Consider the following 24,471-nt stretch of genomic DNA (forward strand, 5'->3'; position numbering starts at 1 on the left):
ATCTTCTCGCTGCGCGGGACGCGCGACCGGTCGGCAAGCAATGGGCTTATCGCTTCGTACAACGACGCACAGAATTAAAAACGCGTTTTTCTCGCGCTTACGATTTCCAAAGAGCTCTTTGCGAAGATCCTGACGCGTTAAACGCGTGGTTTCAATTGGTGGCCAATATGAGGGCCAAATATGGCATCCAAGACTGCGACATGTACAACTTCGACGAAACCGGCTTTATGATGGGCCAGATTTGCGCTGGAATGGTCGTAACTGGGTCCGAAAGACGCGGAAGAAGGAAAAAAGTACAGCCTGGCAATCGAGAATGGGCGACTGCAATTTGTTGCATCAGTGGCGACGGTTACGATATACCCCCGTATATCATCGTCAAAGGCTTTTACCATTTGTCCAATTGGTATACAGAAGGCGGTCTTCCGGACACGTGGCGCCTCAAACCCACCGTTAATGGATGGACCGACAACGAGACTGGCCTCGACTGGGTTCAGCATTTCGACAACCATACAAAATCGCGGACAAAAGGCGTATATCGGATGTTAGTGCTCGATGGGCACGGCAGTCATCGATCCCCTGAATTCGAGGGCTATTGCAAAGATCACAATATTATTCCACTTTACCTGCCTGCTCATTCATCTCATTTAACCCAGCCACTTGATGTCGGAGTGTTTAACGTCCTTAAGCGGGCGTACGGTCAAAAAATTAACGACTTTATCCGGGCCCACATCACTAACATCAGCAAAGTCGACTTCTTTTTGGCTTTTGCAGCGGCTTACAAAAAGTCAATGACAAAAGAAAATATGGCCGGGGGTTTTCGAGGGGCGGGAATTATCCCCCATAGCCCGGAAATGGTCATATCTAAGCTGGATGTTAGGCTACGGACGCCGCCACCTAAAGAGCTTGATTTTTCCAGCACCGAAACCTGGGTCTCTCAAACACCGCACAACCCGACAGAAGCCGTTAATCAATCTACCCTTGTTAAAAGTCGAATCAACTGTCATCAGGGAAGCTCGCCAACGCCTATTTTTAATGCTGTAAAGCAGCTAGCAAAAGGGTTGGAGTCGATTGCTCATCGAACCACACTTTTGGAAGCGGAGAACCACAGCCTTCGGAAGGCCAACGAAGCGCTTAGCAAGCGGCGCAGGGCTCAAAAAACACGTATCCGCGAAGGAGGGTCATTTACCATACAAGAGGGTCAGAATTTGCTTCAATCAAATGGTGCCGATGGTCTAATATACGAAAAGAAAGATGAAAATGGGGAGGGGAGTAGTGCGCAGCCGGCGACTAAACGACGTTGCGGCAACTGCGGTAAACCTGGACATAATGCACGCACCTGTCAGGAGGATGCAGAAATGTCTGATGTACATATATCCGATTGCATTGAGGTAAATTGAACAACGCTGGCGTTGCAATTGAAATTGGAAGTAGTATTGTGCAGGAAAAGTGTCCGGGGTCCTGATATGTCCGGGGTCCTGATGAACCACGTTATATTAAATTAGTCTGAATTTATTTTAAATTGTATTAAAATGCATAAAAAGTCCTAGATTGCACTAAATTACTATACATTTGCTTTAATTGCATTTAATTGAACAGATATTACTATTTTATTCTGGGTTATTATTCTTATATTATATTTCGTAGTGGCTGATTTTCAAGATTTTCAAAGATGTTTCTCAGCGTATAATAATATACAGTAATAGAATTCAAACGAAAAGGTAAATTATTAGGTTTGAATTATTATATTTTAATATTATTCCTCGTTTGTATTTACAATATACTTCAAATTATAATTAGGTGATTTTAACCGTGGACTTTTTAATCTTGTAGTTCGTTCCATATCCGACTGTAATAGGCCGCTATCCCAATCTTGCGGTGGCAATGAATTGCTCATTTTCCGGCTCCTTTTCCGCGCCCTGGACCGGCCCCTGCGCTCTTCTCCAGGCTCCCTTTGCTCCGGGTCCCAGCCCAACCAGCTTTCCCAAGCGCTGCCGCTATCATCATCAATGCCGTCTTGTGAAACACTTCTGCTTCGAGATCGGGAGGCGTAGGTATCTCCAAAGGCAAACCCTGAAATACTTTCTATTTTGGAAACACCTTTATCTTGGTCCCATATTTTGATTTCATAGCGTGTAGTCGTCGGCTGGATGAATGTATATGTCTCGGGGTGTAAGATCAGCCCAGGGAGGTCAAACTGTTAGGTGGGTTGGGCGGGCGGCAAACCATACTCGAACCAATCCAGACTTACCATGCAAAACGAGAGAAGAGAAACTCGACTGCGATGTCGCGCAGCGGTTGTAATTGCCGGTTGTGGTATAGTTCAAGCATCTGGTCGGATTCGGAGGGCAGCAAAACATGTAGAGCGATCTGGGGAGAGGCGGATGGATGGTGCAGGGACAGGACGACTGGATATTTGTCTAGGCGGGTAGGACACGGCAAAGTTGGTTAGCATATAGGGGAAAAGAGGTTCAATCTAGCAGCCGGGCTTGCCTACTTTCCAACTCCTTCCCTTCAGACCCCTTCAAGCAGTAAAATAAGTGCCTGGCCGGAGCATGCCATCCGCACATTGTATAGGGCTCAAAGGTGTTTCCGCGTCGCCCTGATGGCAAGCCAAATACCCTTCGGTATTCCCGGTGATAATACTGCATGCCGTCAATGCAAGTTCGTAGTCCAAGCTTGTGCAGTCGCCGTCTACGGCCGGCAGGCCCAAAGAGACGGCCCGGTCAAGCTGTAGGCTGGATGTCGAATGCGGACAATCGGTATGCCATTGTGAGTCTTGTTTTCGGGCGGCACCAAAGGGGCGGCCAGTGTATGCATCTATTTACAGCGCCCCGCGCGCCACGAACGCACTTTACGCCTAGGGACACCGATCGTAAACGACTCGAACTCAGACGAGGAATAGACTTACTGCCTTTTCACCCACACTTTACGGCACAAGCCGTCAGACGAACCCTCCGTGCACCTTAGGCACGGGGTCGCGTCAGTGAACTAACCCCCTAAGCAGGACCGGGCCCGAACCCGGTCAGGCACGATCCGCCTCTGCCCTCCTTGTTTTCCCCCTGTGTAAATAAAGAAGATAGAACGCGCGCCGAGATACCCCTCGGGAGGTTGCTAACGGCCGGCTAACAAGCCGGGCCGAGCCCGGCGTTAACTAATACTACTACTACTACTACTACTACTATGCATCTATTTGAAGCAGCCAACGCCAGCGCTGTGGCAATTGTTGCAGCACCAGAGGCGCTGGCAAGAGTCGGCAGGTAGGAAGAAGTGGGTAGATAGTCGGAAGGTCAAGGGTACGATGGGTTTGGTGGCGTGGGACGGTTGGTCGCTTGGCAGCGGTCGGGTGCAAGTGTGGGTCGGTCGGGTTCTGTTCAATCGCTCGCTGGCAATCGATGGCTGGGTCGCTTTTTTGTGGTAGGATAAGATGACGCGAGTGGTTATGTTCCGTGGAAGCGGAGGAAAGTCGACGAGGTAATTCGCGGTTTATTTGCTGGTGCGGTCGTAGTAAAGACGTATTGACAATCCGACAGGAACATTCCATCCCAGGTCTAATTACCAGAGCAACCGAACGCGGGTGCTTTCCAACCCGACGCCTGCAGCAAGCACCGCCACACACAAAGCCACAACGACGTCATCCGTCACCCTCGTCTGGCTGGTTATTGTGGCTAAGAATTACATGTAAACTTATTATAACCGTTGAATAAATATAAATTTTATGCGTACCAATGGAGGTCCTACGTACTATGTATTACTGCAATATTTTTTGGTACAATTTTTTAATATATTAATTTACCGTGTTTTTGCATTTGAAAACCCATGCGTTTCATACACCGGAAACCCTACGTAAACGAAACTAAGGCTATTATGTTAGTTTTAAAGGGACAGGGTATACCATTGGTGCGTATGAAATTTATATCTATTCAGGTATTCAGGGGTTATAGTGTAATATCCTTTCTCTTGGGAAAAAAAATTCCGGCGTGCATGCGAAAGTACGCAATTACCCTCACCGTTACCCCTGCAAATCTTTGTGGCTTGGTTTTGTTTTTACATTGTTAAGCTAAATACGTTGTGAAAGGTCCACTTTGGAGGCTATTTAATAAACCGTGGAGCTAAATAAATTGTCCCTATTAATATAATTCGGTACTGATTCAAGTATAGGTTTATATTTGGAGGAAAAAGAGTCACCAGGATCTCGGTTGATCATCGACTCTCTTGGGCGACGCTATATAAACGAGAGTCAAGTACGTCTGACCGTCATCTTCGCCAAAGATCTTTCTCCTCTTAATCGCTGTCAACCTTTCTATCATTTGTATCTTTTTGACATTCACTATTCAGTTTTAACCATGCGTTTCCAATATTTGATCACAGTCATGCTTTCGTCCGGCGCCATCGCTGGCCCGATAACTGCCCCAAATGGTAATCTTGTCCGCCGCGGTGGCGGGGGCCCAAATGAAAAGGCTTAGAAAGCGATGCAAAGAGCGAAGCAAGAAGCTGCCTACGAAACGTGTATGGATGATTGCACTCAGAGAAAGGGAGATCCGGATTTTGTCACTCTTGAGGTTATAGATGAGTGTAGAAAAAAATGCGCACATCACAAAAAGTCAAAGTCTGAAGATAGAGATTCTTATTGGGGCAAGCTCGAAGGACAGCCTCACAGGCTTGGCGGAGGGAAGCCATGAGACTCGGAATAAGCGGCCGTAGTCTTTGGGTGGAGAAAAGGTTGGGCAGAAGCAACGTCTTTTAGACACCGAGGATCCAAGTGGGCGATGATTAAAAAATTCTGGTGGTTGTACGCTTCTCTCTTTTCATCGATCCAGGAACCATGTCCATGTGCCCAATATGGCAATATCTACCTGAGTTAGTCCGGCAGCTGTATGAGGGGACGGTGAGGGTAGCGGGAAAATATATATGCTGTGCGAAGTAGGGTCTGCTTCTTGCCACCTCATTCAAATCATTTGTTCTTCCCCTAAATGGGTTCCAGTTTCTCAAGGCAGTGAGTCCTTTTGGGCAGTCTTTTGGGGCTGTTCAGTTGCGGGCAAATTAATTATGATTGGTCTACTCTATATGTAAGTGTTGTAATCTATGTACTTCTAATTCCAGGCCATCCTCGGAATGGGCACCGTTGCATCCGCCCACCTCAACTGGCAATTCACATCATCTCATCCCCGGTTCACTGTAGCGTATTCGCTCTCAACCACTCAAGCATCGCTGAGGAGGACGAAGAAGCCGAGGGGGCACTGCTGGTCGTCCTGGCGGAAGGTAAGCGACGAGTCGGGCGAGCACAGGCTGCCGGCAAAGGTGACCTGGCCAGGGGTGCCGGCGGGGATCTCGCAGGAGCCGGTGTTGATGACGTAGCTGTTGCCGGGCAGGAGCTGGCGGTCGGGGAGGTTGCCCAGCTTCTGGGGCTGGTTGTTGTAGGTGGTGTTGCCGGCGACGGCGCCGGAGCCGATGGCGTAGGGCTGGAACAGGAAGTTTCCGGGGCCCTGGAAGCGGTAGCGCGAGGTGTCGCAGGCCGGGAAGTCAAAGACCAGGCTGCAGTTCTTGCCAATGGTCTGCTCGGCCGGCAGCTCCAGGTTGAAGATGGTGCACCTGTCGTTGGGGGTCACGGTGGCCCAGGTCGTGGGCTTGAAGGTCCGGTCGGGCTGGCTGGCCGCGAAGGGCAGGAGGAGGGCGGGCTTGACGTAGTTGTCGCCGAGCAGGCCGTCCTCCTGAACGGCGTTGGTGGGGCAGTTGAGCTGCGTGGCCGAAGCGCCGGGGCGGCGGAACTGCTCAACGCCAGGGGCGGCGAGGGCGGGCAGGGCAAAGGCCAAAAGGGTGACGAGCTGCATTTTTGCTGTTGGGTTGGTGGTGAGCCGAGTTGAGGCGTGAAAGAGCGAGTGATTGTGGTTGAGTGAGTGAGCGAGTGAGTGATGCTGGTGATGAGCAGGATAGAAAAATATTGATCGAGAAAGTGAAGCAACTCACTCGTCTTATACTCGATTGAGCAAGAAGATATTGCCATTTTTCCTCCCAAACAAAACAATACGAGGATGCCGTCGTGGCTCGAACCAAGCTTCACAGACCATGGGGTCGAGGCTGACATGGACCCTGCACCATCCAGGGCCCAATGTTCGCGTGAGATGAGAAATGAGATATCGGAGCGGGTGCAGCCACTGTCGCATCGCATCGGCCACCGCGCCCTACGAGGCCAGTGCTACAGGGGCTGGAAACTAACTGGACCAGACAAGCTTTTGTCAATGGAGCGAAGGAGCTAGTGGGCGCCACGTGCAACCAAGATTGCATGTTTCAGCACCACCGTTTAATTTCATAAACTGGACGGTGCCAGGGTTAGCGGCTAGATGTTTTGACTCTTTCTTTTGTGTTCAATCCGGGGAGACCGTAGACACGTCAACGCGCATCGATTCACTCCACAGATCAACCACAGACTCCCTTCCCATCTTGCCTCGCCCGGGAACCAACTGATCTTGATCACATGACCACTGCCACAGGCGAGGGTGCGGGCGTTCGTATTTTTTAAATGCAAGCATCATAGCGAAGAAAGAACATGACTCGCCGGGCGGCGGAAGACGCACTCGAGAATTGCTTTTCTTTGTTGCCTGGTTACTTGGCTCAGTGGACGATCTTTGCGGCTCATGAAATAGTATCGTGCTACTGCCCCACGAAGATCTCGTTCTCGTAGCTCTCGCAAAAGTGCCCCAGCGTTGTGTAGGAACGGCTCCCGGAACGAAAACGGAGGGAACCAGGTCCCCTGATTTGGGTATGAATGTTTTCAGACCCTGAGGCTTGTGGCTTAAAACAGAAATCCCGCCACTATATTTCATAAAGTGAGGCGGTTTCAGCGCCACCGACCGCTAATTCACGGCCATATCGAGCCTTTTACAGTGTCATTATTCCATCGTAGAACACGCCACACAAAAAACTAACTGCATGTATTAAACAATTCCAACCCCTGCACCACCTACACCATTTGAACCATTTGCATTGCACCATTTGCGCCACCTGAGCCATGTTTACCATTGGCAATGCAAAGAAAGCAATTGGGCACGTTTGCAATGTGAAGCACTTCCATTTTAAGCCTCTCGAATACAGCAAGTCCGGGTATCAAAGATCAAACCAAAGAATCCACGCACGTCCACAGGCCAAGCCGAATGGAGGCCTCCATGCGCGTCCATGACTTATATTTTTTTTTCTCTTAAATCTCCGTTTCACCTGCTGGCTAGCAAGTTAGCCTTTATCCCCAGAGTCTTTGCTCTTCACCATGTCGTCCTCCAGTCCATGCCCTTGCCCGCCACTCTCACCCACAAGAAACAGGCAAACGCAGCGACGTAGCTGGCAGATGGGAACAGGATGAGGGCCCAGAAAGCTTCGCCTCCCAGAATCTTCAGTCACGGTAAACAGGTAAGCCGCAATCTAGATGCTCGTCAGACAGCCAAAGCTGCACACGGTAAAGGCAGTCGCATAGTATCGACCGTAGTTCTCGGTCCTGCACAGTTGACCCATACAGATGGGGGTGAGAGTAATGTTGGCCACCACTTGCAAAGCCAAATACCACAAGTTACAACAAACGCGATGAGCAGGGCGAGAGTGGGCAGTTAGTCAAAGAGGCAGTCGGGTAGCCACAGGCCAGCCACGGAGATCAAGGCCAAGAGTGCCCCGATGATCATGGTGTTGAACCTGCCGATCTTGCCACCTCGCCGTTGGCTGCATTCTCGGTGCCGTGGAGGTCCTGGCAGATGTGGTAGTAGCTAGGCACATGTGTGATTGGGACAAGGTAGGCCCACTCGACAAACAAGACGCCAAGCGTCGTGACCAGCGTGGCACCGGTTTCGTCCTTGATGTCAAGACTGGGAGCAAATCCTTGTAATGATTCTCGGGGGTTCCGAGCTTCTTGGTCGGCAGGCGGGCGCGACAGAGCATGATGCTCAGGAGGCATAGGACGAACCGAACGAAGCCAGTGACTCGCATATTCCGGGACCAGCCGACCTTGGGTATCAGTGCTGAAAAGATCATGGGAAAAGAAAACCTTCGAATCCGCTGCCTACGAAGGCGACTCCACTCGCAGCTCCACGGCGCTTGTTGAACCATTGAGATATTGCGCCCATGGCTGGAGTGAAGAGAAATGAATTACCAGTGCCACTAAGGATAGACAAGACAAGAAGTAGCTGGTAATAATATAGCTGCTTAGTGGTTTTAGTGTGAGAAACAAAAGTCAAGCAGAGAGTAGAGCTCGAAGAAAGAACCGTGTTGGACACATAGGCTTCGAATATGCCGGTCGAGTTGGCAATGCCGAGGCCGGCCGTCATGGCGCACCAGGAACCCAGCACGACGAGCCACGCCTTCAATCCGCCCTCGGGGTAGTCGATCCCGTCGGCGTCCTTCTCGGTCTCCCTGTCACTCGACGAGGGTGGCTCGAGAAAGAGCCGGCGAGTTCCGTGACGTGTCTCGTCCGGGCGCAGATGGCCGCGCAGACTGCAGGATGTGATAGCAGCCAGCCCATCAACGACATGCCGTTGCCAAGCAACACACCTGAGCAAACTGGGGCACAAACGGCTGCTGGCTAATAGAAGTGTTTGCTTGGTAAAGGCACCCTAAACGAATCGACGCTCCCAAGTTGACTTATTGAAGGTTGCTGGAGGCGATGGGTGCTGGTGTCAGCCGCGCGGTTCGCGAGAACAAGGCTGCTCCCGCCGCTGCGCAACACTATCGAGGTGGCCAAGATTCTGGTAAGCGTCCCGGTGTCTCCCTTGTCCCGGCCCGGTCCCCTAGCTAACCTGTGCATGCCAAGGCCCTCACCGACGAGGGGATTTCAGTTGCCGAATTGGGTTAGTGGTGGTGCCGTTGTGGTTCCGATGTGGTCCCCCTGCAGGGCAGGTTTTGCTTTTTTCCTGGGTCGGTTGTGGCTTCTCTCTGGCTTCGGCATGGCTCCGGTCGGCATGGCTCCGGTCGGGGTCTCCTACGGGCCCGTAGATACCCTACATAGTTCCGGCACTGAATGATTTAAAATTGCGCATATACAACACTCCTATATATAAAATTGATATTCGGCAATATATCACCTCCCCCCTGCCCCCTCCAAAACAAAAGGTAGCTCAATAACAACTTCCATATCGTGCACATTGTGCAAAGATAACATAACTGTCAGGATTTTTGATACTTTTCGTACTATCCAACCTTGACATTAATCGAATTTTATTAATATAAAGCACTTTTCAGCGGAATTGTTTTTCGACGACTTACTCATGAACTCCCTTCCATTCGTAGCCAAAGTCTTTAGGGAGATCTAAGTAAAGGTTAAGCTGTAAGTTCTGGAGAATTTTATAAACAAACTTTGGTTGAACTCTTATTAATTTGCAAAAGAATAACTTACCTAAAACGACATGCGCTAGTTCATGCATAATCGTAGTATCTTGGTTGGCTGCAGTAATTTCACTGCTGCTCTTGGGTCGATTGAAGAAATTGGGGCATATAACAATTTGTTCTTTTGCAATTCTTGCGTAGCCCAAAACGTTTTTGTATCCTTGATTTTCTTTACACTTTCCAGTTTCATCTTCGCAGGTGATATAAACTTCGTCCTCTTTTCTACTACATTCGTCGTAAAGTTTACGAAAATTCTGTTTCACAAGGTCTTGAATATCTGTGCTGTCGGTTTTGAAAATTAACTCGAATAATTCCTCATCGCTTTTAACCGCATGGAAGGCATGTTGGGCAAGCACGGCACAACTAAAAATAATAATATTTGAGCATTTTTCCGAATTTCCTTAACAGGTTTCAACTTACCTCTCTAGCGCGCCACGGATGTCCGAGGCTTCCGAACTCGAGCATTGAGAACCTTGTTGTATATAAGCTCGTTTATTTAAAACCCCGTGGATATCATTTGGAAATTCTTTATAGTTGTTAATTGGCTGTAAAAAGGTACCGGTATTTACAAAGGCCGAAGTTGCAGGGGTATAAAGGTAACCGAGAATAAATAAAAAAAGCATAATTGCGGAAATAATACAAATTGTGCAGATTTTTCCAGTTGTAAATATAATAAAAACAGAACAAATAATAATATCGATTTCCAGCTGGCAGGTAATATTTTGTATGTTTGAAATTCTTGAATAAGTCTAATTTCTAAAATGAGAAAAACGAAAAGAGAGGAAATATATCACTTTTATAATATTATTGTTGTGAACGTTGTTTTTATTTAATTTATCTAAACGAATGTATCTATTTGGTTGGGTTTATATAGTCGAACAGACTTCGGTACAATACCAGCTTAATCCTAGGAAAGTAAAGTAAAAGAGTGTCATGCGCATTACAAAGTCGTGTTTGAGTAAGAAAACGCGTCAGGTTGAGTAAGTAAATGTCAGGTGTCTGACAAAGCGCGGAATCAAAGCCGCTGCTAATGATTTAGCTGCATTCAGCCCAATTCAAGCTCAGTGTGGCTGATTGCTTTGTTTAAGGTTGGAGTGCACGCCTTTGTGACTGATTGCGGTGGTTTAGTACGCGACAATTATTATATAACTTATTATAGTACTTATTATTTTAAATTTATATTAAAACTAATATTGAAACATATAATTAACACACCTTATTAACAAGTTATTCAAGGCAAATTTCATTGCATAAATATTCTGCGGATAATACCATGCGTTAGGGGAAGAAGAAAATCACACCCCTTGTCGCGGTGTATATATGAGCGGGTTTTTGTTAAAATAACTATTCGTGGAAATTACCAGATTATTACAACCAGACAGTTGGGCCGGTACCAGGGAGGCCAGGTGGGGTCACACCCCTCCTAACGACACCCGCCCAAAGAAATTACCGACCGGCAAAAAAAGGATTATATAAAAAGGAATTACGTAACTTTACGTGATTGCCAAAAGAATAATTTCAATGATTATTAAGGGATTATAACAAATTAAGGGAAATAATTTTTGCAATTTGTAACAAATTAGGAAAAATTACATTCGGAACATAATTTATATAAAATACGTTTATTACCATATAAATAAATTCGATTTTAAAATTATTTAGCAGCAATTAAATTTTAATTAATTTTAACGTGGTTCATCAGGACCCCGGACATATCAGGACCCCGGACACTTTTCCTGCACAATACTACTTCCAATTTCAATTGCAACGCCAGCGTTGTTCAATTTACCTCAATGCAATCGGATATATGTACATCAGACATTTCTGCATCCTCCTGACAGGTGCGTGCATTATGTCCAGGTTTACCGCAGTTGCCGCAACGTCGTTTAGTCGCCGGCTGCGCACTACTCCCCTCCCCATTTTCATCTTTCTTTTCGTATATTAGACCATCGGCACCATTTGATTGAAGCAAATTCTGACCCTCTTGTATGGTAAATGACCCTCCTTCGCGGATACGTGTTTTTTGAGCCCTGCGCCGCTTGCTAAGCGCTTCGTTGGCCTTCCGAAGGCTGTGGTTCTCCGCTTCCAAAAGTGTGGTTCGATGAGCAATCGACTCCAACCCTTTTGCTAGCTGCTTTACAGCATTAAAAATAGGCGTTGGCGAGCTTCCCTGATGACAGTTGATTCGACTTTTAACAAGGGTAGATTGATTAACGGCTTCTGTCGGGTTGTGCGGTGTTTGAGAGACCCAGGTTTCGGTGCTGGAAAAATCAAGCTCTTTAGGTGGCGGCGTCCGTAGCCTAACATCCAGCTTAGATATGACCATTTCCGGGCTATGGGGGATAATTCCCGCCCCTCGAAAACCCCCGGCCATATTTTCTTTTGTCATTGACTTTTTGTAAGCCGCTGCAAAAGCCAAAAAGAAGTCGACTTTGCTGATGTTAGTGATGTGGGCCCGGATAAAGTCGTTAATTTTTTGACCGTACGCCCGCTTAAGGACGTTAAACACTCCGACATCAAGTGGCTGGGTTAAATGAGATGAATGAGCAGGCAGGTAAAGTGGAATAATATTGTGATCTTTGCAATAGCCCTCGAATTCAGGGGATCGATGACTGCCGTGCCCATCGAGCACTAACATCCGATATACGCCTTTTGTCCGCGATTTTGTATGGTTGTCGAAATGCTGAACCCAGTCGAGGCCAGTCTCGTTGTCGGTCCATCCATTAACGGTGGGTTTGAGGCGCCACGTGTCCGGAAGACCGCCTTCTGTATACCAATTGGACAAATGGTAAAAGCCTTTGACGATGATATACGGGGGTATATCGTAACCGTCGCCACTGATGCAACAAATTGCAGTCGCCCATTCTCGATTGCCAGGCTGTACTTTTTTCCTTCTTCCGCGTCTTTCGGACCCAGTTACGACCATTCCAGCGCAAATCTGGCCCATCATAAAGCCGGTTTCGTCGAAGTTGTACATGTCGCAGTCTTGGATGCCATATTTGGCCCTCATATTGGCCACCAATTGAAACCACGCGTTTAACGCGTCAGGATCTTCGCAAAGAGCTCTTTGGAAATCGTAAGCGCGAGAAAAACGCGTTTTTAATTCTGTGCGTCGTTGTACGAAGCGATAAGCCCATTGCTTGCCGACCGGTCGCGCGTCCCGCGCAGCGAGAAGATGATCGGCCATTGCGGCCACATCAGCGATCTGGGCTGGAAACCCTCGGGAATCCAGGTCCAGTATATACTGGACAATTACTTCCTCTTCCCTTTCCGTTAGCTTTTGGTTGCCTGGCCGACGATTGGCCAAAGAAGCGATGCCGTTTATTCTGTCGTGTAGTGTCGATTTTGGGACATTATATATTAATGCAACCTTTCGTATGCTTTTCTTTTTGCTTGATCGGAGCTCATTTAGAGCAAGAATGATTCGCGCTTCGCAATTTGATGATTCCATTACTGTTGGGGGAAAGAACACGTGTGGAAAATAAAGGATGAAACTGGGTTGAAAAATGTCCGGGGTCCTGATATGTCCGGGGTCCTGATGAACCACGTTAATATTTATTTGAAAACGATTATAATTTTACCCCCAGTTATTGAGAACCCCAGTTACCCAATTAAACGCTCAGTTGCTTCAACCCACTGTATTTTACCCTAAGAACAGGTTACCCCGATACCTTGATCGTAACACAAATAGCCACTTTCCTGTTTGCTTAAACTTACTGCCAAAATCGGTAAAATTTACAAAGTTGACAGTGGCAACTATTATACCGTAGTATTAATACCAACTTTTATTCTTATAATATATTTATTTTATGATATAAAAATACAAGTTCCTACTTGTATTTTCTGCTTATTTATATAATTAAACTAGAACCAATATAATTCAAACTTACTGACGATAGAGAGTTTTATATTTCCCTTTTCCGGTATATGGCACGGGTTTTGTAGCCCGTAGTAAAAACCGCGTCATTAATCGTTTTACCGGACTTTAATATTCCATATGCAAATTTACGCACTTATTCAAGTCGCGATTATTTTTAATCATTTGCGAGTAATTCGCTCTAAATAATTACTCCGGGATCCATAGGTATCCGAAGATACAAGCTTCGAAAGATTAACAGATCCCTTCAATTCCGGACTGGCCGTTAAGTTTAATAAACCTTCATTGGCTTGCATACTAAGTATTTTAATTAAAAGTCGCTATTAATAATACCAGGTAACTGTTTAAGCTTTGAATGGTTTTATGCTGTTATACCGGGCCTGTTCTCGGCCAGGCCGAAGTGAGGTACGGCTTTAATCATTGTAGAGCTAAAGTTAGAAAACCTCGTGCAAAATGCAAACATAGAATATGTCACGGCCAGGCATACATTGGAGAACCTCAGTGTATTAGGCGCTATCGACGAAAATTCTAAACTGAAGAGAAGAGAGAAATTACAATCGTCGACGCGCTCAAGAGACGCGCTTAAATCCGGAGGTAGTGGATCCTTGTCCGATCCCTGGCTCGGTGTGGAGCCGAGTCGTGATTCTGAGGGTAGGTCTAGGGGCCTGATCCTCACGTGATTCTGAGGGTAGGTCTAGGGGCCTGATCCTCACGTGATTCTGAGGGTAGGTCTAGGGGCCTGATCCTCACAGAATAATCTCAGTTTTCCTATTCCGCCCACTTTTCTTTTCCTATTCATCATCGCAGCCAACAACCTTTTATCCCTTTCAGCCTCTCAAAAATACAAAGTAATTCTTCAGCTTAATATCCACCTTAAAAGCTTCCATGATGCAAGTTCTCAAGTTTGTTCAAGTAATCGGCCTGCTGGCTATCGGTACTACCGCGCTTCCCGCTCCGGCTAAGACTGCCATCCAGCAGCAGCATAACAAACTTCAACCCACCCTCCGCGAGTGCCAGAAGTACTGTTCAACAGCCCCCAAAGTTTTGCCTCGTGGTGGCGACCAGCCCGGAGTTTGGAGCTTTTATTGCAACACATGCGATGTTTACGTTTATACCAGAGCCGAGGTCGAAGATCATAGGCATGAAAAGAATTAGTTGTCCTATTACTGCGGCTAAAGGCATCTGAGTTCCTTTTTCTTTTGTGTTAAACAGTCGGTTATGTTCGGCCTCGTCATATAAACGCCACCACGCTGGGTTGTTTTCTCATTTTCTTTATTTCTGCTCAAAGTCTTGGTTTATATATATATGTTGGAATAAAAGGGATTGCGTTTAATTCATCAATTTAATCGATGGCTCACGTGTGGACCCGCACGTGACTTATCCGACCCTCGATTACGGGTATAAAAGCAGAAAAACGATTAGGAATTCGAACGTAAATAAATTAATCGTTAAACAAAAATATATTATTTTTTACCCAATAATAACGTTTTGTTAATCTATCGATTTACGAAAGGCCTATTAATATTAATTAATATTATTTAAATAATATAAAAAAACAAAATAAAAGGAAAAAACGTAGTCTCAGTGCTCAGACTAGACCCCCTTGCTGCGCAAGGTGGACCGAGCGCTCCATGTACCTTACCAGCCACATGGCTTTTCGACCAATTACATCGGTCGAAAAAATAGCGCGCGTTCTAGTCTGAAGACACTTCGTCGATTTTCGTCCTTAACCGACAAATTTGCACGGTATTTGCACTGTGCGCGCACCGTACAGGCAAAAGGCGATACAGTTAAATTACTGTGCATTTTATATATTGGAATAAAAAATCAAATAATAAATCAAATAAAATCGTAAATTTGCATGAAATGAACCGTTATATAGCCAAAAATTTAGGGTTTTCAACGGTATTTTATTCCTTATTATACCGGCTATATCGGCCGGGTTATTAACTATTTTACCCATTTTATTTATATTTTTGTTTTTTTATTATATTAACAAATATATATATAATAAAAATTCCAATTTTTATTTAAAAATGATATTTTTATTTAAATATTAAAATATTTATTTTCCCTTTTTTATACAAATAATTATTTCAAGTTTTATAATAAAAAATATAAAATTTATTAAATTAATTAAATTTATTTTATTTTTATAAATAATAGGTTTGGTATTTAAATATTTATAAATAATAATATTATATATATTTATTATATTTTACCTATTTTATTTTATTTTTATATATTTTATTTATTTAAATAAAAATAAAAATAATAATAATTGCAAATATTGTTATTTCTTTTAATAAAATAACCAATTTCGGATTTTTTGTAAAACGGATTTAACGTGGACGTTTGTTTTTATATAACGTCCAATCGTTGAAATTTTGGTTTTGGTATTGTAAAAATTGGTCAAAATACAAACCCGTTTCGATTGCAAATTTTAGATTATTTTTATTTATTTTACCTTTTCGGTTTTTAGATACGTTATATTACGTAATATTAATACCAAATTAATATATATATATATATATTTTATACGTAAATTACCCTCCACGTACAAAAATGGTAAAATTGTATGTAAAATTAAAATAATAATTAAATAAAATCCAAAATTAAATATTTTAACAAAATTTGGATTGCAACCAACCCTTTTAATCAATTTGTGCTTCAAATTTTACCAATTTGCATAATAAAAATAAAATTTAAATCGTTGATAAAAATTTGGTTAATTTTTATATCCAATATCCAAACCGTATATTTTTACGATTTTTATTTAATTTATTATAAAGGAGTGAAATTGTTGTTCAATTATTTGATATATGGTATTATTGTGACGAACGACGAAAAATGACAAAGTGTCCTCAGACCTAAACCAAAGCGATCGTTGCGTGGACCCACAGGTACATTGCAACGCCGCAATTGAACCACGCGCTCAATTGCGGAGCTTCGGGCTTCAGGGATAAGCCCTGAGATTAGATAAAACGTTAATACCGTTATTTTACAAATGTTTAAAACCGACAGGATATTTCACGGATAATATTGAAAAAATTGTTAATATACGTTAAAATTTTTATATTAAACGTATAACGTTTATTTAAACGTTACGTAAAAAATACAAAAATAATATCCGTTTTAACCAATTAAAAAATTTTAAATTTTATTATTTAGGCCAATTATTTTATAATTAATAATTAATTTAAACGAAATAATAACGTTCCGTAAACGATAAAACACGGTATAATAAACGGGAAATCGGGTTTCCAAAACGACGACGAACGTTAAAATATGGAACGAATTTATTTCGATATAATTATATCGATATCAAAATTACCGGCGTTTTTTAAAAAAAAATATCGAAACGGATTTTTTTTATAATAATTTTTACAAATTTTCTAAAAATCCGGAAAAAATAATAATAACTCGACGAAAAATATAAATATTAAAAATTATTAACCAATATAACGAAAACGGGAAAATTTTTTTTACAAATATTAAAAAAATTTCGCTGGTTGGAATTAAAAATATTTCGAATTATATAATATATTAATTTAAAAAATAATAAAAAATTATTTGGAAACGAACGATATTACGTTACAAAAAAAAACGAACGGAAAACGAAATAAACGGTTTGCAAAAACGTTGGAATTAAAATACGAAAATTTACCAATATTCGAAAAAACGTCGAACGTGGTTTTAATATTAAATAAACAAAATACCGAAATACCAATTTTAAAAATAATAAAATAATTAATAAATATTATTTCGAAAAATAAATAATAAAATAAACCAAACCAAAATACGAAAACGGGGGTAATCGATATTATTTTTTTTGCGAATTAAAAGTTTAGGGGTTTTTCGGAATTTATACCAAAATAAAATTCCGACGAAAACAAAATTTCGGAAATTCCGAAAATAAATATACGGAATTTTATAATAAATCCAATTAATATAACGAATAAATTAAAATAATATTACGTAAAAAATATTTATAATTATTTATTTCCATTTTAAATTCCAAATAAAAAAATGGAATTATATATAATAAAATTTTTTTCGAACGTTTAAAATAAATTTAACAATTATTTAGGGGAATAATATAACATTTTCAATAATAAAATTAGAAGATTTAAAATTATTTGCGAAATATTATGAATAAAATTATTCCAAATCCATATATTATTTCCACAAATTTTAATAAAAAACGCCAAAACCTTTTTTATAACGAATATAAAAATTTATATAACGTTCCGGAAAATATATATAAAATTTAAAAAACGATTTAAAAATATATATATATACGGTAAGTATATTATAAAAATTGGAATTTTATTAGTTTTAAAAACGTTAAAATAAAATTCGATTAATAGGGTAAACGGAATTTCGAAATTTTAACAATTATATTAAAAAAATTACAGAAATATTAACGAATATTGGAATCCAAATTTGCATATAAAAAATATTTAATTATTACAATTTTAAAAACTATTAAAAACGTCCGAAAATTAAAAACGGTCGTTGCAAATCCGGCGATTATTTTTACGAAATTATCGAATTAAATTACAATTATAATAAAATTAGAAAAACGTTACGCAATTTATTGTACGTTTTTTATTAACCGAAAATACAAATTATATAAAAAAAAAGGACCGTAACAAAAACCGTTATCCGTATAAAAAAAACAATAATAAAAAATGGCGTGTTTTTACAAATAAAAAATATTATATATACGGAAAAGCAAAATACCGGTTTTTTAATTATACCGAAAAAAATAACGTTTCCGCGAACGGCGGATCCGGCATTGTTAAAAAAAAAAGGACAAACGCGGAAATAATTAATTTATAACGATTGGAAAAAATAAAAACAATGTTAAAAAATAAAATAACGACCGGAACAACGTTACAAATATTAAAAAAACAAAGGAAAATTTTTTTAAAAATGGATATATTTTTATTTATTTTATAAATTACAAAACCGCGGAATTTTCAACCGACGAATTATTCCGGTATCAATTAAAATAAATATAAAAAAAATTCCAAATTATAAATGTCACGAAAGCGATCCCAGAGAGACAAGGCTGCAATATAGGGGCGATTCTATTCGAAGATCTAAAGCTAAGTGTAAAGGAAGAAGAAAGGCACGCAGTGCCAATCGCGTACACGCGCCTAAGCGAACAAATAACAAACTCACCCTGGCGCCTTGTCACGTGAGGTGGAGCTAGTCACGGTTGGCAGTCGCCCAGGCACGCCACTCCGTAACATTACCCCCCGTCCGCCCCGCGAGCGGTTAGGACTCTTGCTGTGTCCTGTTCTGTCTTCACCGGCGACGTCGCAATCTGCTGGCTGTGCTGTTCCCCGTAGCCGGGGCGTTGTCGTACTCGTCGGGCGGGTCGAACCGATTCTCGAGGGCAGCCTTTTCCCAGGCCTCTAGGCGCATGGGAGGGCCGGCCTTGTCGGGGTAGGCGTTATGGTACTGTCGCAATTGCACAGCCGCGTTCTTGAATCCTTCCGCGTCGTAGAACTCCGGGTCGGGGTCCCAGCCTCTCCACTGGACTTGGTACTGAAGCACACCTCGTAGCACCCGCGAGGAAATTACCCGTTCGACTTCCCACTCCTCTTCGTTGGTATCTTCTGACGCGTCGATTACCTCGCCTTCGGGCCTTTCTGCGGCTTGTCCGTCCAATGGGTCACGTGGGTCTAGCCGAAGACGGTCGGCATGAAATACGCGGCTTCCCTTCCAAGAGTCTGGCAACTCCAAACGGTAGGAATGCCCCCGCTTCTCCTTAATCACATAACTACATCTGGTCAACGGGTAGTCTAGTTTATCGCTAGGACGGTCCGTCACCCAATGCTTTTTAATAATGTAGACGGCGCTTCCTACTCCGAAATCGGGTTCCCGGCGGTGCTTGTTGGCTTGGTCGCACATTCGTTGTTGCGCCATTTGGAGGTGGGTGCGTGCCGCCTCCACGTAGCTTTCGAGCTTTTTGGTAATCGCTTGAGCTTCGGTTCTTGTAAGTCGCTCACGGGTAGGCAGTCCCTTTAGTTCGGTCCTTTGCGTCCAATCGAAATGCATATGGGCCGGGTAGCCGTTTCCAATCTCGAAAGGTGAAAATCCTCCGAGAGAGTCATGGGGTAGCGTTGCCTGCACCAAATCGATTGCGGGCATACGTTTGTCCCAATCGTCTTGGAAATGGTTAATATGAGGGCGCAACCTTTGGTCGATGTAGGCGTTCATAATCTCTGCTTGCCCTGCTGTTTGGGAGTGCCCGGCCGTCGAAAGCTTCCACTTAATCTGCAAGATCTTGGACATCTCGTCGATCAAATCTGATACAAACTGCGGGCCTCTGTCGGAAACGACTTTCGTGGGTAAACCATAAACGCGGTAAGGACCCTCGTAGTACATCATGGCTGCATCTTTTGCGGTAGCCGTCCTTGTACATGGAACGGCCCACGACCGTTTCGTCAGCGCATCGATTATTACAAACAGGTTATCGTTTCCCGACTTCGACTTGGGCATTGATTTAAAATCTACGACGATGGTGCTCCATTGTCGATCCGGCACGGGTAATGGTTGTAAAAGCCCAGGGGTCTTATCTCTCGGAACTTTGGCTGATCGACAGGAACAGTTGGCGACATAGCGGTCCACCATTCCGCTCATGCCTGGCCACCAAAACTGCTGTGCCACCAAACGGCGGGTCTTATTGCGGCCAGGATGGGCCGTAGCAATAGTCCCATGAACTTCACGAATCACTTTGGCGGGCCATTCCCCGTCGCCTGGGATCACCAATCTCCTTCGGTACAGTACGTGTTTGTCGTGCAACAACGTCCAGTGCTTCTCTTCGGGGTTACGGGCCTTAATTCGGTACTGTTCTAGCAGTGGTGAATGCTCGTTGGCCCTGAGCACCTCTTCAGCGAACAGCAGTTGTCCAGCTGCGCCAGTTGGTTCGATCGCTGCCAACAGCACTCCGAAACCGCCATCGGCAACAGTTTGCCAATATGAAAAGGGGTTGACCACATAAAGGTCGTCGCCAGCACTGTCGACAGGACGGAAAATAGCCATGTAGCGTTCTGCTTCCTGACGTTCTTTTTGATTTTGTACATCCTCTGCCTTGCGGGTCAAAGCATCTGCCAGCACGTTCTCGCTGCCAGGGCGGTAAGTGATCTCAAAATTATATTGGGAAAAGAAGTCGGCCCAGGCCGCTTGCCGGGAGTTGAGCAACCGTTTCGTAGAAAAGTATTCCAAGGCCTTATGATCAGTAATCGCCACAAACTTCTTTTTGGTACCCATTAGCTCTGGTCTCCAGGTTTTCAGCGCCCTAACGACTGCTAGCAATTCCTTGTCGTGGATGGGGTAGTTGAGTTCCGCCTGCTGCATAGTTTCGGAAAAGAATGCGATCGGATGCCATTCTTGGGTGTTTGGGTTCTGCTGCAGCAACGCTCCGGCCACCACTCCTCCGGACGCATCAGTCTCTACCCTTGTTTCGTAATCCGCTTGGTAATGGGCAAGGATGGGTGCGGAAGTTAACGCCTTTTTCAGTGTATCGAAAGCGACGCGGCAATGTTCGTCCCATTGAAAAGGCACCGCTTTTTTCGTCAAATTCGTTAGCGGTTTGGCTACCCGGCTGTATTCTGGGACAAACTTTCTGTAAAAATTGCAAAACCCTAGGAAGGACTGCACTCCTTTCACGGTAGTGGGTGGTGCCCACTGCTTCACGGCGGCTACCTTATCTGGGTCGACAGCGACGCCCTTGGTGCCTATAATAAAGCCCAGGAATCGTGTTTCTGTGACGTGGAACTCGCACTTTTTTATGTCAGCCTGGAGTCCAGCCTTTTTGAGCCTTTCCAGGACTTGCCGGACGTGAGTCTGGTGTTCCTCCTCAGTCTCGCTCCAAATCAGAATGTCGTCCATATAAGCGGAACAGAAATCGTCCAAATACTCCATCAGGATCTCGTTGATAAACTTCTGGAACGTGGCCGGCCCGTTAGTGAGACCAAAAGGTAACACATTATACCGGAAGGTCCCGTATCGGGTCCTAAAGGTTGTGTAATCTCGATGTTCCGGGTTCATGCGGATCCGGTGGAAAGCTTGCCTAATGTCGATCTTGGTGAAGAATCGAGCCTTGGAGATCCGGGCCAGTGTCTCCTCGATTAACGGTAAAGGACAGACGTCTTTTTTGGTAAGGGCGTTCAGTTTTCGATAATCGACGCAAAACCGGAGTCCTCCATCGCCTTTTCGTGCGAACAGGATGGGGGCGGCCCACGGGGTCGATCCTGGCTCTATAAAACCTTTCTGGAGGTTCTCTTGGAGATATTTCCTGCAAGCTTCCAACTCTTCCTCCGTCATCTTGTAAAGTGGACTATATCCCAATGTTCTGGGGTCACCCTCGAGTTGTATATTATGGTCTGATCCCGGTCGAAAAGGCGGGACCTGATCGGATTCCACTTTGCTGAACACGTCTAACAGGTCGTGGTAATGTTCTGGAACTCTTTCCAACAACATCGCCCGCAGGTCTCCGTCGTCATCAGGGAGCAGCCTCTCGGCATTCTTCTGCCGCAGGACATCGTCGATTTCGTTTATCGAGGTGCAGTAGAGGGCTGAATCCTCCTGCACCAAACGCATAAGTTGTATAGCGCCTATCATGGCGACACTTGCCTGTCGGTCTTTGTACCAACCCACCGCGTCTCTCTTCAGTATGTATTTTCCTTTGGCATCCTTTTGTATGCGAGAGGAACCTTCGGCCTCTCTGGTCTCTTTCCTTTGGGTATGACTCAGGCTTGTCACTTCAACCTTTGGCCTCGGCAGGTCGTAAAGTTCCCGTTGCATCTCCTGTAAATTCGGATCGGCGTAAGTTTCCCGGGCCGTGGGGATCTCCCAGGTCTGTCCCGACCTGGCCAGCAGTTTTGCTCTCCGGGGTATCGACGGAGGGCGTTCTGTCATTTTTTCCAAGGCTTGGATTCGTCGTTGTATCATTCGTTGTCGGGAGGCCGATTGATCTTTCTTTTCCAGGGCCGCATCTCGACGATCCGCGTCCGACTGGTGTATGGGGCTCACAAACCTCGGATCTGGTGATTGGGTCATGTCGATATCTCGATAACATACCGCCAATGAGGGTAGGCTTTCCGGGAATTGGAGCCGTCGGTGACGACAGTCAGTAAGTATTCCGTGCTCCGCCAGGAAGAGTCGTCCCACGATCATCTCTTGTGGCATATCCAATACCAGCATCGGCGTTTCGCGGAACCTCCGGCCCTGTATCACAAAAGTGGCCAATGCAGCAGTATCGATCTGTTGCGAGGCTTTTCCGTCATAGCCTCCAACCTTTTGGGGGTGGAAGCCGACAATCTTAGGGGCTTTCAACGTTGTGTACAGTCGCCGAGCAAGTTGTTTGCTGATAAAAACGTACCCATTTGCTCCGGTGTCAATCAAGGCACGAGTGTTATAATTGAGTCCATTTAGGGAAATGCTGGCCGCTATAAGCATGGGGTCGCCGCCTAGATATCTACGTAAGAAATCGTAGGGTATCGGCTCTTCCAGCAGCCTTTGCTTTGCAGCGATTTTTTCTCTCAATTCGCACATCTCGGTGGTTGGCCACACCTTCCCTGGGAGGGAGTCCAATTTCCCCAGGGCAATCAGTTTTCCGACATGACGACGTCTTCTCCAAACATATCGGTACCCTTTCCATGGTAGCTTGCAATAATTTGGTTAACTCGGTCCTCGGAAATGGTGGGGCGACCGGTGTCACCGTTGGGGCAGTTCCTGCTAATGTGGCCCGGTTCACGGCATTGGAAACATTTGCCTGTCCGGATAAGTCCACGCATCTCCTCCACACTCAGTTTGCCCTTCTGTCCCTCGTCAACAGCGCCTCCGGTGGTCCGGGCTGGTCCTCCAGCACGTGGAATAACAGACCCTCCTGTGGTCTTCTTGATCGAGGTGGTCTTGGTCTTATTCTTATCTTCGGTCCGCGAGGCGTAGGCTTTGGTGAGGTCATAGGAGATGCCATCGGCCGTACGGACGTAGGCGTCAAACGAGACGTTGGTATCCTGGTGGTATATAACCATTGCGACTCGCAAGTTGGTAGGCAGGCGGCGGTGCAATTCCCGCTTCCAGCTTCGCTTCGGAAGGCCGCTCTGACCTGCCAGTTTGACGAATTTGTTCTTGAAAATCATAAACTTGTCCTTCGTCGACATAATCAGCTTGTCCAATTCGTCCCGCGCTGTATCCTCGAGTTTGGTATCCTTGTATTCCTCGCGCAAATGGCCCATTATACCGTCGTACGTGGTGATCTGATCGGGATGGGTATCGTTGAGGTAAGGGAGCAAGGTGTCGGCGGCGTCACCTCCGAGACGGGACTCGACGTAGGCGCGCTTATCTGCATCGGTGGGATAATGCGCTCCGTCGAGCAACAACTTGTTCTCAATCCGGCGGTGCCAAACCTCGAAAGTAACCTCGTCTTTGTCGGGGTTATTTGAGAATGTCGGAGGATCCTTTACGCGGGATTTGTGGTGCGAACCACCGGAACCGGTACCAATACTAATCGCGGTAGTTTCTCGTCGGGAACGGGCTTCGCGGAGCAGGCGCGAAATGGTGGCCTCGTTTTCTTGCTTGGTGTTGTTTAGTAAATCGATTTGGTCCTGCATATGGGCAATGCGATCTTCCAATTCGTCTACTATCATCTGGTGTTCTTCCTCGGAAAGAGGAGCCTCGTTGGTTTTGCGTGTCGGCCCATCAATATCTATTGATGGTAAAACTCGCTGGTCCCAATCATCTAACCGAACGGGTTCGTCGGTGTCTTCTCGGGAATCGGTGGTCTCGTCCTCCCCCCTAACCGTCACAGTATTTCCCACGCGCTCCCGGGTCGACGGGCGACGCTGGGCCCGTGTTCGTACCGTAGGCTGCTGACGCTGGCGCTCTGCGCGGGGGGGACCTGTCTCGGGGCGACCGTGGTCAGATTCGACCTCTTGCCTTCCCAACTGGGCGGTCGGCTGCCGTTCGGCGTCGTTCTTGGCCATTTCGGTATCGTGCCTTATAGGCGTTCGTGTTTCTTTTTCGGTATCGTGCCTTATAGGCGTTCGTGTTTTTTCTTCGGTATCGTGAATATTATTATACCGTTCCCGGTAGCTGATTGGTTGAGCTTTAGATAATGTCACGAAAGCGATCCCAGAGAGACAAGGCTGCAATATAGGGGCGATTCTATTCGAAGATCTAAAGCTAAGTGTAAAGGAAGAAGAAAGGCACGCAGT

General features: G+C 45.0%; 4 protein-coding genes across 4 annotated transcripts; 2 read left to right on the plus strand and 2 right to left on the minus strand.

Annotated features, from left to right (window-relative positions):
- Nucleotides 1–2,504: 2,504 nt before the first annotated feature.
- On the plus strand, nucleotides 2,505–3,682 carry MGG_18121 (uncharacterized protein; the record flags this gene model as incomplete). The annotated part of the gene is made up of 3 exons (XM_016990582.1): nucleotides 2,505–2,769; nucleotides 3,230–3,351; nucleotides 3,547–3,682. The coding sequence occupies exons 1-3, from the start codon at nucleotides 2,647–2,649 to the stop codon at nucleotides 3,680–3,682; spliced, it is 381 nt and encodes a 126-aa protein (XP_016846024.1). The 5' UTR covers nucleotides 2,505–2,646.
- A 1,516-nt stretch (nucleotides 3,683–5,198) lies between these two features.
- Nucleotides 5,199–6,001, minus strand: MGG_14179 (uncharacterized protein; the record flags this gene model as incomplete). The annotated part of the gene is made up of 2 exons (XM_016990541.1): nucleotides 5,199–5,833; nucleotides 5,965–6,001. 2 exons carry the CDS (start codon nucleotides 5,999–6,001, stop codon nucleotides 5,199–5,201), a joined length of 672 nt encoding a protein of 223 aa, XP_016846025.1.
- Nucleotides 6,002–9,089: 3,088 nt separating this feature from the next.
- Nucleotides 9,090–9,980, minus strand: MGG_14981 (uncharacterized protein; the record flags this gene model as incomplete). The annotated part of the gene is made up of 4 exons (XM_016990549.1): nucleotides 9,090–9,171; nucleotides 9,238–9,280; nucleotides 9,368–9,720; nucleotides 9,778–9,980. 4 exons carry the CDS (start codon nucleotides 9,978–9,980, stop codon nucleotides 9,090–9,092), a joined length of 681 nt encoding a protein of 226 aa, XP_016846026.1.
- Nucleotides 9,981–14,033: 4,053 nt separating this feature from the next.
- Nucleotides 14,034–14,714, plus strand: MGG_10259 (uncharacterized protein). Its single transcript, XM_016990511.1, has one exon. It carries the CDS (start codon nucleotides 14,120–14,122, stop codon nucleotides 14,387–14,389), a length of 270 nt encoding a protein of 89 aa, XP_016846027.1. The 5' UTR covers nucleotides 14,034–14,119; the 3' UTR covers nucleotides 14,390–14,714.
- Nucleotides 14,715–24,471: the final 9,757 nt, after the last annotated feature.

Source organism: Pyricularia oryzae, assembly GCF_000002495.2.
Source record: "Pyricularia oryzae 70-15 unplaced genomic scaffold supercont8.8_4, whole genome shotgun sequence".
Lineage (NCBI taxonomy): Eukaryota > Fungi > Ascomycota > Sordariomycetes > Magnaporthales > Pyriculariaceae > Pyricularia > Pyricularia oryzae.